The 17,293-nt window shown below is 38.5% G+C and overlaps 2 protein-coding genes across 2 annotated transcripts in view; both read left to right on the plus strand.

The window, feature by feature from the left end:
- Positions 1-1,193: 1,193 nt before the first annotated feature.
- On the plus strand, positions 1,194-4,503 carry LOC143519202 (cysteine-rich venom protein kaouthin-1). Its single transcript, XM_077012386.1, has 6 exons — positions 1,194-1,350; positions 1,696-1,786; positions 3,378-3,520; positions 3,854-3,939; positions 4,077-4,159; positions 4,341-4,503. Exons 1-6 carry the CDS (start codon positions 1,339-1,341, stop codon positions 4,481-4,483), a joined length of 558 nt encoding a protein of 185 aa, XP_076868501.1. The 5' UTR covers positions 1,194-1,338; the 3' UTR covers positions 4,484-4,503.
- Positions 4,504-5,604: 1,101 nt separating this feature from the next.
- Positions 5,605-17,293, plus strand: part of plcl2 (phospholipase C like 2) — a 35,899-nt gene continuing 24,210 nt past the window's right edge. Inside the window, exon 1 of the mRNA XM_077012387.1 lies at positions 5,605-6,925. Coding sequence (XP_076868502.1) covers positions 6,689-6,925 — 237 coding nt within the window. The 5' untranslated portion in view covers positions 5,605-6,688. The remainder of the gene's footprint in view (positions 6,926-17,293) is intronic.

The following is a 17,293-nucleotide window of genomic DNA, read 5'->3' on the forward strand; positions in this document are numbered from 1 at the left end:
AGACGTTCGGCACAATGTTTGTGTGGATCGTGTGCATGCTTGTACTGATACCCATGAGTTCTGCCTGCAGTGTGGTAAGTAGCCCAGAACACGCATAAGTGACACAAACTACCATATTAACAGTCAGTATTAAGTGCTGGTTATTAACAGACGTTATTAACAGATGTGTTGGTGTTATTCAACTGTGTTATTAACAGCACTGTGTTAGGAGCGTGCGTGTGTTTAACCTTTGAATGAAATTTGTATCAGTTAATCTAATCTAAACAATGTTTAAAACATCCCATTACGGAGCTACCTGACGTCAGCAAAATATAGACCGTGTCCCGGACCGTATCAGTTTATAAAGCGCGAGCGAGCGCGCGAGCGAGAGAAAGACCCCTACACACTTCATTATTGTGTGTGCTCCCTACATCATAATCAAGGGAACACGCAACTAACTATGTGTTTGTCTAGTTTACATTACAATTAATGCTGTAAATATACATTTTAGAATGTATATTTGCTGCCCTGTTTGCCGTAGGAGGGTGGAGGGGTGTAGACTAGAGGGCTGAAGGTGGAGGTCTGCCATCCGGTCTGCAACCTCCCGGAAATGAGTTTTCGTAGATTGGGGTGTCTGCATACAATTATAAAAATGAACCAATGACAGAAATGTTATCAGGATATTCAGAGATATTTGAATTTCATAAGGGGATATCTGAAACAGCAACACTGATATCTCTTTGAAATAAGTTATACTTGATTAATAAATATGAAGCAACTTTAAATAACTTTAAATAACTAAAGGGTACAATTAAACATGGTAGAAGACAGAGACTCATTTTCCAGGCGGACCTTTCTGGGCTTCCTTGATTACAAACATGATTTGTGCTTATACTGAGAAAATGTCAGACCATCCAAGAAGCATTCTATTCATTAATTCATTCAAAAATACATAAAATTTACAAAATTCTTTCATTATGACATTTGTTCATTTGGTAGGATTAAAAGTAAAACATTTTGTAAAAAGTGACTTACATGAAGAATATATTTTATCTTTACTCTTTCCCCATAATTCATACTACCTGGGGACATTACAGCAAGGTAAGCATGAATCTTACTGCAGTAAACTGTAAAATCTAATTGTATTTCCTAGTTGATCTGTGATTACATTTATATTCAAAATCCAAATGTTTAAAATCCAAGAATAAATTTAAATTGTGTCTAGCAGCTACAAGCTAACCCTAGTCTTTTTGGCACTGCCATACAGATTACATCTGTACCACCAGAGCAGCTGTCCAGGAGGAAATTGTCAAAGTGCACAATAAATTCAGGAGAACTGTAAATCCACCAGCCGCCAACATGCTGGAGATGGTAAAATAACCTTACATCATTATCAAGCAACTTTACTTTGAGCCCAGGTCTCAAAGAGAAGGTTCACCATTTAAAAAAGGAGTCTTTCTTTTAATTTCAACAGGATGACTTGAAGTGTTAAACTGTAGCTATACCTAATGCATTTTAATCATGCGTTTGAAGGTTTTGATGGATAGCTCCAAGAACATTCCTGCGCAGACTTGCCACTAAAAATAAACTTTGACCAAATTGCACAAAAACTGAATCACTCTAGGCATGCTGTGAAACAATTCAAACCTTCTTGAGATCAGCTATAATGAGCAGTTTCAGCAATCCATGTGATGTAATCTGTGGTTGTGCCTGCAGAAGTGGAGCAACACATTGGCAGCATCTGCTCAGGCCTGGACCGACTCCTGCACCATGAACCACGGCCCAGTTAGCAGCCGCATGGTCAACGGTAGGCCCACTTTAATCTAACTGCGTCATGCCACCGCCACTCCCATTGTTGACTACAATTAACTTCAATACACTTCCCAGAATTCCATTCAAAGCATGGAACAACAACCAATGACTGATCACCGTTTACTTGCTCGTCTTCACTACCATACCATTGCCCCCCCCCCCCCCCCCCCCCCCCCGTTTCCTATTTTGTGCCTATATGTATGTGTGTACTGAGTGAATTACACTGCTTGCTTTATTGTGTTCTGAGCCTGTTGTGTTTTTGGACTTTTTTGTTACTGTTTGTTACTGTTACTGCAATTGATTAACTAAAAGGCAAAACTATTAAGATGATCCTTGTGTCACGTTGAGGACCCCGGCCCCTCCCTTTTGGGCGTGTGTTTACGTAGTCTACGTGCATCGTCTGCGTCTGTGGATATTTCGTGGTGATAGCTATGTCATGTGATAATCCGTTTCACCTGTGAATCGTCTCGTAATCACCTGGGGTTAATGTGGTTTGTCTATTTAATGTGTGCTCGCGCAGTGTCCTGTGCTCGTCGTTGTCTAAGTCTACACGTTGTGTGTACCTGTTTATTATTCGTGCGCCGATTGCGCAATAATTGTAAAAATAAAAGTGACGTCTGTCAAGACAAAATACGGATTCTGTGTCTCGTCCGTCTGTCGCCGCCCAGCGTCACACCTTGCATCATTGCTAGATTAAGAGAGTAGGCTATACAGGCTTCAGACTAGGATCTCACGAGTGCAGTGAGCCTGCATCAATAGGTAAAAAGTGTGAATCACTTTTTGGCATTTATATGTATGTAGTCGTCCACATTTGTGCCATTGCAGAGTTATTGGGTTCTATTTTTCTGTTGAGCATTTCATCATACAAACAATACAAACTGTATATTTGAGAATGATTCCTGCAATTGAAAAGTGCAGCATGAGAACTGCACACAAACTAAGAATATACAAATATAATACTAATATACAAACCTCATAATTGACTGTGTGTTTCAGTTGCGGTAGTTATTTGAAGAGACCATGCTGTCCTTACTGTGTGCTTATTCTTTTTATGAGTATTTGTGTGGGCATTTTGTTATGTCATTATGCTGGCATTGTCTGAAGATTCCTTATATAAAATCTTCATTTTAAAGGATCCCAGTAATTTCATAGTCTAGAGTCACAAAATTACTGACTCTGCCTCCATTGCAACTTTAGTACAAATTGCTTCTAGAGGCTGTTTAAAAAGAATGAATACTCAAAGAAAGTGTTTCGCCTTCTCACTTGTTGTAAACAATCTGACAGTCTTTTGATGGATAGGATAGGTTTACTTCAGTTACTACCAAACTGCCTGTCATCTCTTTGGTTTCTGGTTAGTCTGACCATGAAATTCCCAAGTTGTTAAAACACCAAAACAGAAAAGTGTTTTTTCGTTCAAGAATTATTGCATTTTATTTATCTTTCTTTAGAATGTGTATTTTTCACAGCTAATTAACTAAATGAAATGCAGTGGGTTAAAAGCACAAAATGAGAATGAATATGTATTTATACACTGATAAGATTACAAAGACAACAAAGCTTTTTTTGTTTGTTTTGTGAACCTGCAGGATATCAAGTGGGTGAGAACCTTTTCAAGAGCACCGACAAGGCCTCATGGACTAGCGTTGTGACGGCATGGCATAGTGAAGTTGTCGATTTCAAATATCCCCTTACATCCAAAAAGGATTCACAAACTGGACATTATACCCAGGTAATTGTTTTATCCATTAATTATATCTGGTTATGTATTAAAAAGGCGTATCTCTTTACAAAATATTGTTTGACTACCTAGAGATACAATCTTAATCTGTTTGGGGTCTTTGTTGGACTGATAAAAATGAAAATGGCAGAGGATTTACTTTTACATTACATAATAATTTAACTAGTTCAACATTGGCTTTTAAATGTGCACTTATAAAGGCTTTTTAAGATTAGCCCTGTGTGAAGACTAGCTGAAGACTAGGGAGGGGCATTTGGCTTGGGAGACATCTCAAGTTGAAGCAGTATTTATCCTGGTGTGATCCTGTTTCTCTTCCTGTTAAAGGTGGTGTGGTACAGCTCATACCAGGTTGGCTGTGGCGTCACCGATTGTGGAGAATTCCTCTTTTACGCATGCCATTACTACAGAGCGTACGTTACTACCCCCTACTGCACCTTTTTTAAATCACTGCTCCAGCATGTGGTGTCATGATCTTGGTTGACTATGGAGGCTTGTTTCACAGGCTATGAAACTGTTAATAATAAGCTGTAATTGTCTTTGTTAACAGAGGGAATTTTAAATCTATACCACCATACACAAAAGGAACACCCTGTTCTGCCTGCCCACATGCTTGCTCGGACAAACTCTGCAGTAAGTGTCATTACACTTTTAACACTCATTATTTTCCATTTCAGAGTAGCTTTGCACAAATATCACTTCATAACAAATGTGGCTGATGAAATTACTTGTGCTTCGATGTATAGAATGCATTTGTTGCTCTAGGAACCGATCTGTTTACTACTTTTTCTGTTTCCTCCTGTTTCTTTTTCAGCCAATCCATGCCCTTACATTAATAAATACCTAATCTGCGACTGGTTAAAAAATAAGGGAACATGTGCTAACTACTTTGTGCTCAAAAATTGCCCTGCTCTGTGCAAGTGTGATGGCAAGATTATCCCTGTTGGCAGAAAATAAACACAGACCTGTAAGTGCCAGCACTGTGGTTATTACGTGTTGGAAATGCAAAGCCTTGGTTATAGCATATATCCTGAAACGTGATCAAATATAAACCTTTAGCTAAATGATTTTTTTTCTTAATACCCTTTTCTGTCACTTCTAAAACATAGCCATAAGAAATGTTTGCATTTATAATGCAGCAAAATGCAAATGTCACTTGGTGTTCAGTGCTGTTCTTGTAAAGTACTGTAGCTCTACCTCAGTCTCATTTTCAGTTACCCATCCAATTACAACTAGGTACACGTCTCTGCTATCTTCCTCCAGATTAAGGCAATAATCAGGAATAAACATTAATAATACCCATATGTCCATTTGTCAGTCATTACATATTTTGAAATGGTCTGAATTGAGACTGCATTACTTTGTATGGTTATCTAAATAGTGAATCTTTAACTGTAATATGTTTACTACAACCATGCAGTTTGAGTATGAAAATAACATATTCTCTGTAGCATAGCGGATCCCACACAAAGCCTTTCAAGTCCAGTTTGGCCAAAATAAGTTAAATTTATTTCCAGCACTATCAGACTAAATATAGTCTTATTTATATGAGGGTCAATCAGAACAGCATGAAGGTTGGCAAAGGTGGTGTGAATGAAATTCAACAAGAATTCTTGAATGGTCAATTATGTGAAGCAATTTCAATTAAAGGAGCAAGGAGCTACTTGGGAGCATAGGAGGCAAGGGCATGGATTTAGATACATGAACACTTCCACGTTTAAGAGGATTATTACTATGTAACTGGGTTATATGCTGTAATACCGTAAACTACCAGCAGATGACTCTGCTGTACAATAATTTATTAGCATGAAGCGGACTCGTCCATACGCATTAATGTCACCAATAGGCTAGCGATGCATACAATGCTTATAATTAATATATGAGAGCGGACATAAACGAACGTACGAATTATTCGTTTCGAGTACAACGTGAAAATATGTGTGCGGACAGCCATTAAATGAACTTGGATGATTCGAGAATCAAACAGCAACACAATTCAGAATGAAATGTACAAGCATGTTTGCTAACTTAACAAAGTATGTCTTGAACGAGACGGGCAACGTCAGGTTATGACAGCGACCCTCATAATTGGGGTTGGTTGCGGCGGCTTCAGGCGCTCTATCCGTACTGCTAAACCCACGAAGGGTGGGACCGTGTGGCGAGCGCATTTACACTTTAAAGATGACAGCGTGAGGACGCGGCGGTTTCGATATGAAAAAGAAGAGACGGAAAACAGAAAGTTGATCTGTAGAAAACGAACGTAGTCACATAACGTGGACCCGGGTTAACTAAACGGTCGTCTCTTGAAATAAATCGGAACATATGCGACTAGCTAGCTAAGCAAAGCGTGTTTTCCTGCAACGGGTAAAACCAGAACGCTAGCAGGTGAAGCGCGTGCTGCGCGCGCCGGACTTCGCTCGTGAACTCGAATCACATTTTTAAATTGGCTCGCGCCGAGTCGCGCGACTCCGGCTACGTAACGAGCTAACGCTGGAAACCGCTAGTTAGTTAGCTAGCTGGGGGTTTAGCTAGCAAACCAGGCTGTTGACCAGCGGTTAACCGGTGAGAGGTGGGTAGGTAACCCGCGAATTAACTCACCCCAGCTAACTATATCAATCTCCGGGGGGGTTTTCACGCGGAAATTAAACGACCGAGTTCGTCCGCCAGTGTGTGGGGCATCATTTTAAGCGAACGTCGGTTGTTGGCTAAGCTAGCTGGTAGCCGACGGTGTGTCGAGTCAGGTAGGCGACCGACTCACGGTGGCGCGACCTCACTTGGCTGCATTTTGTGGTCTAGGCGTATTTTCCAATAGTCGCTTTATTATTATTTGACTGAGCCTATATGCTTTTTTATAGTGTGTTTTTTTTTTAATGTATGATAATCCTCAGAAAATGAGTGTTGCACTAATTCAGCAGATGGCAGTGTTAGGGGGCTGTCCTGGGTGTGATGATGAACAATGAGACTCGCAACAGTCAAATATTGTGCACCAAGTCCAACTAGGCTCAGCTAAGCGAGGCAGATGCTGCCGCCGAGAAAACATGAACGGGGGTGACCTACGGCTGCTTGTGTGGCCACTCGTGTCAGTCCAGGCGGTTTAGTCGCGCTGTACTTCGAGCTAGTCTGCGAACCAATACTGTCAGAGGTCTGTAGCTGTTATATTTTATGCCCATGGCGGAGTTTACTGAAAACTGCGGATTAATTACGCCGAGTCCCGGGGAAAGGACGAGCGACGAAGACGGTAAGGCACAACAAGAAGTGTCTGTATCAAACGGTGGTTGTGGACTTGGACCAGACCCGGTTGGATCAACGGGACCTGAAAATCAGAGACTCGAGACGGTCAACACGTCTGTCGCGTTAGACGGCAAACCCGGGATACCTCGAAGGACGAGTATAATAAAGGTAAAGCCCACGGTACACGGTGTTCAGTATCACCACAGCTTGAGATTTGGACCGATCAGCCTTGAGATTTGACTGCTTTGTCAGCCTCGCACTGATCATGCACATCGCACACACACACGTGAGTCTCACCATATCCACAGGTCTGCACTAGCCCTGCTAGCTGTGCGCTAGCTCATACACACTCATGCCCAAACCACTACTTCAGCTGTATCACTTGGTTTACGCCTCACGTTTTCATAATAACGGCATGGATCAATTAATAAATGAACTGCGATGTTTTCCCTTATTCCCATTCTTATTGTGTCTATCTATAAATGATAAACAAGTCAAACTTTGCAGAAAACGTGGAAATGGTTGACAGAACTGGGTGTTCTTACATGTGACCACAGCCTATGATGTGTTGAGGTAAAAAGAGGCCCTCATTTCAGCTGTGGCTGTAACCTATTTGCTGTTTAGGTTTTAAAATAACGCTGTTTAAAAATTGAATGAACATGTATATTAAAACAGTCGTTTAACTATTGTTCATTCTTACAATATAAAAGACAGGAGAACACGCACAGTACATCGCATTTACTTTCAGCTTCTGTGCTCTGTAGTAAACAAGTAACAATAAAGAAATCTACTTTGTAGATCACCTGATTAATCCTGCAGAGTTTTATTTTCGGTAATCTAATGAATCAAAGTGTTAGAAATTGTTTAAAATGGAACAGGGCAAGTAATTCATCAGGGACTTCTGCTGTTTTTTGTACATTTAAGTGTGGCACCACCATATATTTGGGGAGTTTAGAGGACAGTTGCAGCAGACACTGCAAAGCTACTGTGAAAAAAAATTACCTATTTGGGGTTATTTAATCAGATTACATTACATTATTTTTTACATGTTCACTAAGCAGAGTGCTCATAAAAAATTCTGCTGTAGTTTTAAGTGATTGGTGGACCATAGAAGAAAGAATAAAACAAAATATACGGACATACAGGAAAAAAAGCTTCAGTATGGATATTTCAAGCAAAACTTTAAATTCTATATTGGATAAACAAGCAAGAAAGATCTAGAGACATCATAGAATACATCTCTTAAGGTTTGGATCTAGACCACCTTAAGTATATTGAATTGTCATGTGCTCTTAAGTTAAGGATATTGAGTCTATTGGCAAGTCAATTGTTGATTGTTGATTAAATCTTGCTCATCAGATAATTTAGTTAACATGGGTGTCATCTTTGTGTTAGGTCTGAATCTAGTGTAAATGACTTTTTTTCTCCTTTCGGCAAACTCTAGAATAGATGAAATAATACAAGAAGCATTTGATGCATTCTTCTTTATGTATTAATTGAGAAACATTTCATTTGTGAGAACGGGGGCAGGAAATATTGCTTTACTTCCTCATAATGGTTGTGTTGTGGCAAAAACACTGTTTGCATATGCTTGGTCTTGAGATGCTGATGTGAACTTCACCAGCATATTTACTAAACAGCCTATGGCATATCAGTATTGACTACATTTTTGCAAACACCTGCTGTTTAGGTCTATGTGTTATAAACAATAGTTTATTCTGTATCAAACAGATAATAATCTTAATGGTATTATAAGGAGTAATGGGAAGCATACTGTATGACATAATCTGTTAGCTCCAGTCCTGAAAGGCCTTTTCTATGTTCCACATATTTGGGTTGTCTGCCCTGAAACTACAGACAAAGCAGGTGTCGGTCTCAATAATTACCTGATGAGTCGAATCAGGTCTGGATAAAACACCAAAACATAAAAACAAACAAAACCCCCAAAACAAAATTAGATGTGGAAAAAGCAAACATGTAACATGGTAAAGATGTACACACAACATTTACCTACCCATTGTAACATAGAAATTGTAAGACGCTCTAGATAAGACTGTGCTAAATGCACAAATGTAAAAAAAAAAAAAAAAAAAACCCAACAAAACAACATTGTTGTTTTCTGTCTGTGTGCATAGTGCTAGTTTTTTTGTGCTAAGGTGAATAGCATGGTGTGAACCACATATTTTGCAAGTGGTAATACACTTTTAGTACCAGCATGCTATAATAATAAAGTAATAAAGAGCTGATGTGCTTAGTAGTGGTAGAAGAAAGAAGCTGTGAGTATAATAGTGCTAATGCAACCATTTCATTACTACTATTTCTATCTATTTTTACTGAAGTGACGTGCAAATGTTTGTTATTCATGGAACATGTGTTGTGAGGATGCCTTTGAAAAGAACAGGCAATTGGAGAATTTTTGGAAGAAGTGTACTTGGCAGCATGACTGGAATGTTGGCTTATATTTGTAAGATTTCTATTATGGCCCAGTATTTTTAACTTTACTTTTAAGTGTTGCGGCAAGTACATTCATTCAGTGTCTGCACAAATGCAGGCAAACAACACGATACATCACAAGAGTGATGCACCACATCAACAGAATGGGAGATGTCTCTTCTCTGCTCAGCATGTTGCTGTTACGTTCATTTTGGTTCCTGTACTTACTACAGATACGCAGCGTTTCCTGTGGAAAGTCTTATGAAGCGCTAGCGTGTCGTCGAGATGTCATGTGACGACAGCTGTCATAGGACAGAGGCTCAAAAAAGTCTTGTCTGCGTTCCCTTCACAACAAGTGCACTGTATAATAGTGTATTCCTAGATATGCTAGAGGAACAGCATACGGATGGGCCTGTACTCTATTGTTTGTGTATGCAGCTTGATCATTTGATCTGTTAAAACAGCAGATAAATAGAATACAGTAGTAGACCAAGGGAACTGCAATAATATCTATAGACTTCACCAGAAACTTGCTTTAAGATGCTTCCTTTAATTAAACATTTTTTTCGATGCAATCATTTATTATTGTTCTGAGGACATTTTACCTAAATGGTTTTTAAAAGTAATGGCATCATTGATTACGCTTGTCCTGGCTGCCTTGTGGGTCTCAGCTTTAAAACGTACTGTGCTGTTCTCTGTCACATCTGCGATGGATAGGATGTGTTATTGACATTTGTGTCTTGTAAACTCCTGGGAAGCTCTAACTAATCTTTCTCCTTACAAGGGTCTATCTTGATGAAAAGCATCATTTACTGCTATGCTCTTAAAGGGTATATTTTTAACTACACATCGATTTCTCACACAGCTGGCTTCGGCAGTTGGTAGCAGGTACACTATCAGTATACAGGGTCCAAACTCCATTACATTACATTGATACTCTTCATGTTTTGCAGATTGATTTACTTTTATAATGCAGCATCAGAGTTGATCACCAGATATTATTTTGCAAGAAGGTCATGGTTCAAGATTTTATTTAGCTTGGATTTCAATTTCACTTTGGGTTTCTTGACTTCATATCGCTGCTTCTCTGGATTGGTCCTCTAACAAATAACATTTCACATTCATTCACTTTTCTACATGTAATATATGAAAAGATAAAACACATTAAATTAGAGTTTAATCATGATAAAACAGCAGTATATAACCACATCACTATATTTACAATATAACTTATAATTTAATAATATAAACTTAAAATATACATTGTTACATCACAGCGGTCACAATACTACAAAAACTGAAACAATAATAAAGTTTACTATTGCACTATTGATGGATAGAACATGTCAATGTCTGTTCATCCAATAACATACCCAGTAATGTCAAATCAACATTTGCATAAACGTTCACATAGAAAGGATGGAGTATGTTCATGGGTGTTTGATGGATGGTAGGCAACCACAGAGATACTGAGACATTTGAAAGGTATGTTAAAATTGTGACATCATCATGTGACCAGGTCAACCCATCTCTCACATAACCTAAAGAGAAAGAGCTGTAACGTAGTGATCAGTTTTGTTATATTTTTAGTTTTTATGCCAACTGAAAACCTTTTTGAATTGATTCACACTGTTTCCATTTAGCTGGGCTGTGATGTCTTGAGAACAGTCTTCCCCAAATTTTCTCACACAGATTTTTTTTTTAAATGAGGCTAGCAAGAAAGGAACTGCATTAGTCATTAAGGCAGGGAGTATAAGCTCAGCAGGAAGGCATAACCAACCTGACCTTCAGGCAAAGCTGTGCAATAAAGGGAGAGTGTTGCTGAGGAGGCCTTGAGCAGTATTTTGGACTTTTTGCTTAGTAGTAGAAACATCATTTAGGGTATTTTTGGGTGTTGTTTTTTGTTTATGTCAGATGATATTCAATCAAAAAATTTTTTGTGTGTGTGTGATGGTCAAGGTGATGGACACACACGTTTGTCTTGGCCTTTAACATAAGCCTTTCATGGCTGCAGTCTGTTTTTCAGGTTAGGCTGGATGCAGTTTATGACCACATAAGGGAATTGAAATTTGACAGCAAAGTGATAGGGCAGGATTGCAGAACATGGAGATTAAGATGACTACATATCACTTGCAAAATACTGCACTGGTCATTTGTATGGGGAAAGTAGTACGACGGGGTGTGGTTTTTTGTTTGTGGGGTTTTTTGTATGTTTGGATTGAACTTTTGTTCATGCTGGTGCTGAATTTATTACAACTTTGAAAAACATAACTTGAGGAAAGCTGCTTCTGTTACAGGTCTTTGTAAAATTTAACCCCCTAATGTGATAATTTAATCCAATGCTGTGTTCATTTTTTTTTAGTTCATTATTCATTTGACAGTGTTTGTCACTGATCATCAAAGCTAATGTTCATATTATGACATAGAATGAATGAATGGTGCCAGTGCTGTTTTTAGATCAGAACAGTTCTGTATTACCAGTTCCTTATTTACACACCAGTGATGGTGTTTGTTATTCAGTGCTCTGGATGCATCATTGACGGAGTAGGGGCCTAGACTGAAGCAATTCCGTGTTGGGCATGTTGAAGGTGCATGTTAGCATGGCTGCCTGTGCTATGCCACTTTGTCCAAATGTGGTGTAACAGTATTTGAGCATGTTCTCCAAGACCACATGGGTCTCTTGTTTGTAAAGGCACAGTTATTCATTGTATGAACAAAAAACAACTCCGTTTTAGACCTAGATTTAGACTAGAAATTTAAAGCATTACAAAGTTGTGTATTTTCTCCTTATTGTTTTAATTGAAGATGTAGTCTTTCTCGCAAGCTATCCCTTCAGCTTAACTAGATTTTGCTAGACCAAAATGACCACAAATACTATATCTGTTTGCCACATATTTGACAATAGTTAATCTAAATTAAGTTGAAACTGTTTTTCTTGAACTGTGCAGAATATTGCAGAATATAATATTGCATCATGTTTGTTGCTTTAATGTGAGTCATGTAGCAGTTGTAACAATACTCAGGTCAGAACCATGTATTTAGTCAAGTTTGGTTAGTTGAAGATTAGGGATTTCAGTTTCAGCTAAACTACTACCGTAGTTAAATGGCGTATACGTACACACACAGACACACACACACACACACCCAGAGACAAATTAAAGCAACAATGAGGAAAGTGATTCCTTCATTATAGTCCTGTAGCCTCTTCATTTTGACCAAGTACCTTATTGTTTTTCTTTTTGTGAAATTGATTATTTATTTCAGATAGCAGAATGCTACAAGCACCCCATAAACATATTTCCTATTCCTGGCATTCAATTTCCTATCTGCCATGTGACCAAAAGCGAGCAGCTAAATGATAATTAGACAAATGCTAGACTAAAACACTGCCTTTCAAGTTGTTGGTCAGTTGTATGTTGTATGTTGCATGTTTCTAAAAGAATCTTTGCCTATACACTTCGAGCAGTGGCAGCATGTGTTAGCACATGTGTTCTAAGCCTGACTGAGAAATTCAGGCTGTGTTGACATGACAGTGTTTCCGCCAGGCTGCTGTTATTGAATTTGGCTGTGTGACCTTGACTGCTGCAATTTGTTGGTATAATCACTGTAATGCGGTGAGATGTGGGAAACTCGTGATCATGTCCCAACAGTAATTTAATTTATTGTGATGGCACCTAGCGGATGAGACCCTGAGGTTAAACCCACTGGCTAGTTGCCTCTCACTGATTAAAGGTGCCGGACTAAGCTGCTTTATTGAATTTCTTTTGTCAGTTAATGGTCTTTTTATGTTATCATGGAAAGATCTTTTTTTGTCTTTTATGAATATTTGATGTGTACTCTCTGGCCACGTTTTATCTAAATTGCTGTCACATTCCATCTTCTTGGCTTTGTCGAATTGAAGGCAGTAAGGATAATGCAAATGAGGGTAGTTCTCTTCTGTGCCATGGTTATGTGCAGCCACAGTACCCTCATGCCTGGCTACATATTTCAGTCTGTTGTGTAATAATGTAATTCTTGGATACCTCACAGATCATGTAGCAATAAAACATCCTTCTTTAATATATGTATGAACAATGTGCTGTAAATAAAGGCATAAAAGTATGACTGCATCTCATTAAATATCTGGACCACACCTAATCTTCACTTTAATAAGGTCTTATGGCTCTAGGACTTCAGATGTAATGAAGGTCCTCAATTTTCTGTTCTGTCTGTTATTTAATTTTCAATTCTGACACTATAGTCAATGTAATAAACTGACCCATATGATCTTGGGTTAACTCTCTCTCTCTTCTCTCTCTCTCTCTCTCTCTCTCTCTCTCAAAGTGTAAGACCATAACATTAGATGTATTCATTCCCTTTTCATGATTTTATTTAAATGTGAAAGCTTGCTTGCACAGTTCTCTCTTTGAAAACATTATTCTAGGTCCACAGTGCTGGAAAGAACAGAAAGAAAACATCAGATATTAGATAATGGAAAAATAAAATCCCTAAAACTTGAAAACAGTCCCCTGAACAACAACAGATGCTTACGTGTTTAGCAGAATTATTTGTATGTCATTTTATGAGGGGAAAATTAATTAAATATTGACTGCACTCTGAAGTTCATCAATTTACAAAGGTTGTGGGGATTCTGTAGTTGACGCTGACCTACTCAGCCAGGTGTTGTATCTCTAGATGGTACATTGATGAGGATGCAGTGGAGTCTTGCTTTGAAGACGGAGGATCTGCTCAGAAGTATACCGCTGATTGAAGTATGCTAACCATACCGGTCAGCGCTGTCGATTCTAGACCCAAACAAACATCAATCACCTTCTTCAGAAATTAATAAGCCTTCAGATCAGCACAGGACAATATTGCTCTTGAAATGGTGTGTAAGACTCCAGTGAATCCCCCTGCAGCTCAGGTTATTTGAAACAGGCTTATGGTGTGTTGAAGTAGTGCTGGGCAGTATGGCCAAAATTCTATATCACGGTATTTTTCGAAATTATATCGGTTTCACAGTATTTGACGGTGTTTCCCCCATGCATGATGCATTAACTGCATTGATTGTGAAAAGAATTACTGCAGTAGAGTGGTTGAGTACCCTATTCCACTGTTAGAAAAATGTCTCCACCTAAGTATTACATGTAATACAGATTTGCATGGCCCCACATGATCAGTTTTCAAATGGTAGCACTAAAATAGTGAATGAATCATATAGCATGACAGTTGCAGTAAAAATGCAAACCTTTTATTTAAAACATTTTTCAGACAACATAAGTTGTACAAACAAAACTAGGTTTGTACAACTTATGTGAACCAGCTACATGTAATATTATAAATTGCACACCAGTTTGTTAATAACAAGTAAGAGATATTTAGACATAAAGTAGACAGGGCTGTTTGTCAATGGTTGTATTATACTGAAAAGTCCCAAATATCTTATTTTTAATTAAATAACATAATATTTACACAAATAAATAATAATATTGGTCAAATACTGGGGAGACGGTATTATCTCTTTTAATGTGATAAAAAGCGAATCATTTCGACCATATGTAACTTAATTAAGCTGAAGGTGGTGGAAAATATTGAAAGGAAAGTGCTGTACAATTGCTTGAATTCCACCTTGTAAAGGTGTATGAACCCTGCAAACAAAACATTGCGCGTTCCGTTCTTCAGCGCTAAGGGCCCTTGCGCCATTCGCGATGCGTCAAGTATAAGCTAGTTTTATGGGTGGTGCAGCAGATTGTTACCACCAGCTGTGACAACTTTTGCTCGACCGCATTTGCAGTAAGTGACTGTTTGGTCCATGTCCAACCTTTAAAACCCTATGTACTTCCTGACAACAGACACGGTTCCTTTCTTTGGCAAAAGTTCCTTTGGGGCATCATCTTTTACTTCAACGTTTGGTAGAATTTGTGGCTCAGAACATCCCTCGTTTTCAGCAAGTTAGATTTGCGCTCTGTAGCATGTTTGCTTAGCGCCGCAGCAATAAAATAATCCATTGAGAAACAATTAACGACCGTGCTGTGTTTTGGACACGTTTAGGTTAGTTAAACTGGTGTGGCCGGTATATGAAAAATTCTTATCATAGCAAAAATAAACACCGGTTTTTGGTGTGAACCGGTATACCGCCCAGCACTATGTTGAAGGCATCTGGACATGCTCAGCAAGGTTAAGGCTTCTCTTGGGACACAGCAGATTGTTTAACAGGGACAATACAGGTTCTAAGTTACAGTCTATTTTGGTTCTTCGTAGTCACAGTTTTAATCATAAAACCCAAATTAATTTTTACATGCTGATGAAGAAATAGACTGGGTAATTTTCAGTTTTGACAGCAGGCTGAATGAATTCACCTCTCTGTTTAAAGCCATTATAGATTACCCAGGCATCTTTTAAAATAAAAACTAACAGTAATCCATGACCGTGTGATAAATATATATCATATCTATATACCATATTGTAATTACTCTAGCCCAACTGAAGCTTAGACATTAAAAGCAGGTACATGAGTCCCACGTGAAAACCTCAAATGGGTGGGCAGTTCTGAGTTGTGCATTGAACCAGAGAAAGGTCTGCTAATCCATTAGGGGATTTTGAGTTTGCTAGAGGCTCTGGGAATAGTCCCTTATCAGAAAAATGCACAATGCAGAGATGCTCTAGTCAAAAGTAAATCTACTCAACTCAAAATCTATCCACATCAGTATGCCATCAGTGCATTATGATGAAATAACTGTCATCACATTTTCTGTTGGATCAGAAGTTTCCATATGTGGCAAAAAGCTCTGAGCCTTAAAAATGCAATAATCTGTAGTGAAAATTGCACAATATATGTTCTGATTATACATCTTTTCAGTCAGTTTTATACAGCTTAAAGTAAACAATTTGAAAATAAAATTGTTCTAGGATTTGTTTTACTTTGTGCACCATTTGTTTGACTTCATGTTTTATGCATGTAATCCTTGGTGTGTTGGTCTGCAGTCTCCTCCAGCTGGTTTTAAACTTGAGAATGGCTTTGGAAACATAATTCATTTAGGTTCATCAAGTTGCCTGTTGTGAAACATCAACACTGTTGGAAAGAGATTGAACATTTTGTAAACAGATAGCTAAACTTTATAAATAGCATTAAAACACTGGTCTAAACTCTGTCTTATTGATGCCTGTGTTTATGTGGGGTTTAATCAAATTATGTGCATAAGCCCAGAGACGTCTGAGCCATTCCCAATAGGGCTGAAAAGATGCACTTACGTAAGGGCACACAAATAGACACCACGGGAAATAATAAAACTCCAGCTCCGAAACTATGGGTGCCTTTGCAGCATTGTTTTTCCAGCCTGCTTCCAGCCTGGGGATGTGAGGGCTTTCCTTGCCTGCCGTGAGAGGAAATCCGTAGGAAGACGCCTGGCCCGGAAGACCGGTATTCAGAACAGGAACCAGAACCGTTTATAGAATGACCCTGCCTAAAGGTCAATGCATGTGCAATGTCTGCCCATACACAAGAAAATAGTCTGCCTTTCTGTCCTAGATCAGACAGATTATATTTAGTAGTGCATTCAGATTTTTAATCTGATTTTTAATCAGAGTTTTAGGAGATAGTTTTTTTTGTTTTTTGGTAAGTTTCTCTTTATAAGTCTTGTGCTAACTATTAATTTTATACTCTATGGTTGAAATATTTTATGCTCCAAGCCTGGTTGTTTTGACATGTTTTGTTTTCTTGACAAGTTCTTTTAGAGGATTTTAAACACTTATCTCTTGAATCTGATATGATAAAGCTTTTGGCAAGTTCAACAAAAATTGACCATAATGCATAATACATATACATTTAGGCATGTAGACATGGCCAAGACGATCTGCTGCAATCCAAACCGACCATAGTGAATGGTGAAGAAAGGGTATTTAAGTGACTTTGAACATTGCATGGTTGTTGGTGTCAGAAACTGCTGATCTACTGGGCTTTTCACACACAACTATCTCTAAGGTTTACAGAGAATGGTTAGAAAAGAGAAAATATCCAGTGAGCGGCAGTTCTGTGGGAGCAAGTGCCTTGTTTCTGCCAGAGGTCAGAGGAGAATGGTTAGACTGGTTTGAGCTGAAAGAATGGCAACAGGAACTCAAATAACC

Source organism: Brachyhypopomus gauderio, chromosome 7 (assembly GCF_052324685.1).
Source record: "Brachyhypopomus gauderio isolate BG-103 chromosome 7, BGAUD_0.2, whole genome shotgun sequence".
NCBI classification, from domain to species: domain Eukaryota; kingdom Metazoa; phylum Chordata; class Actinopteri; order Gymnotiformes; family Hypopomidae; genus Brachyhypopomus; species Brachyhypopomus gauderio.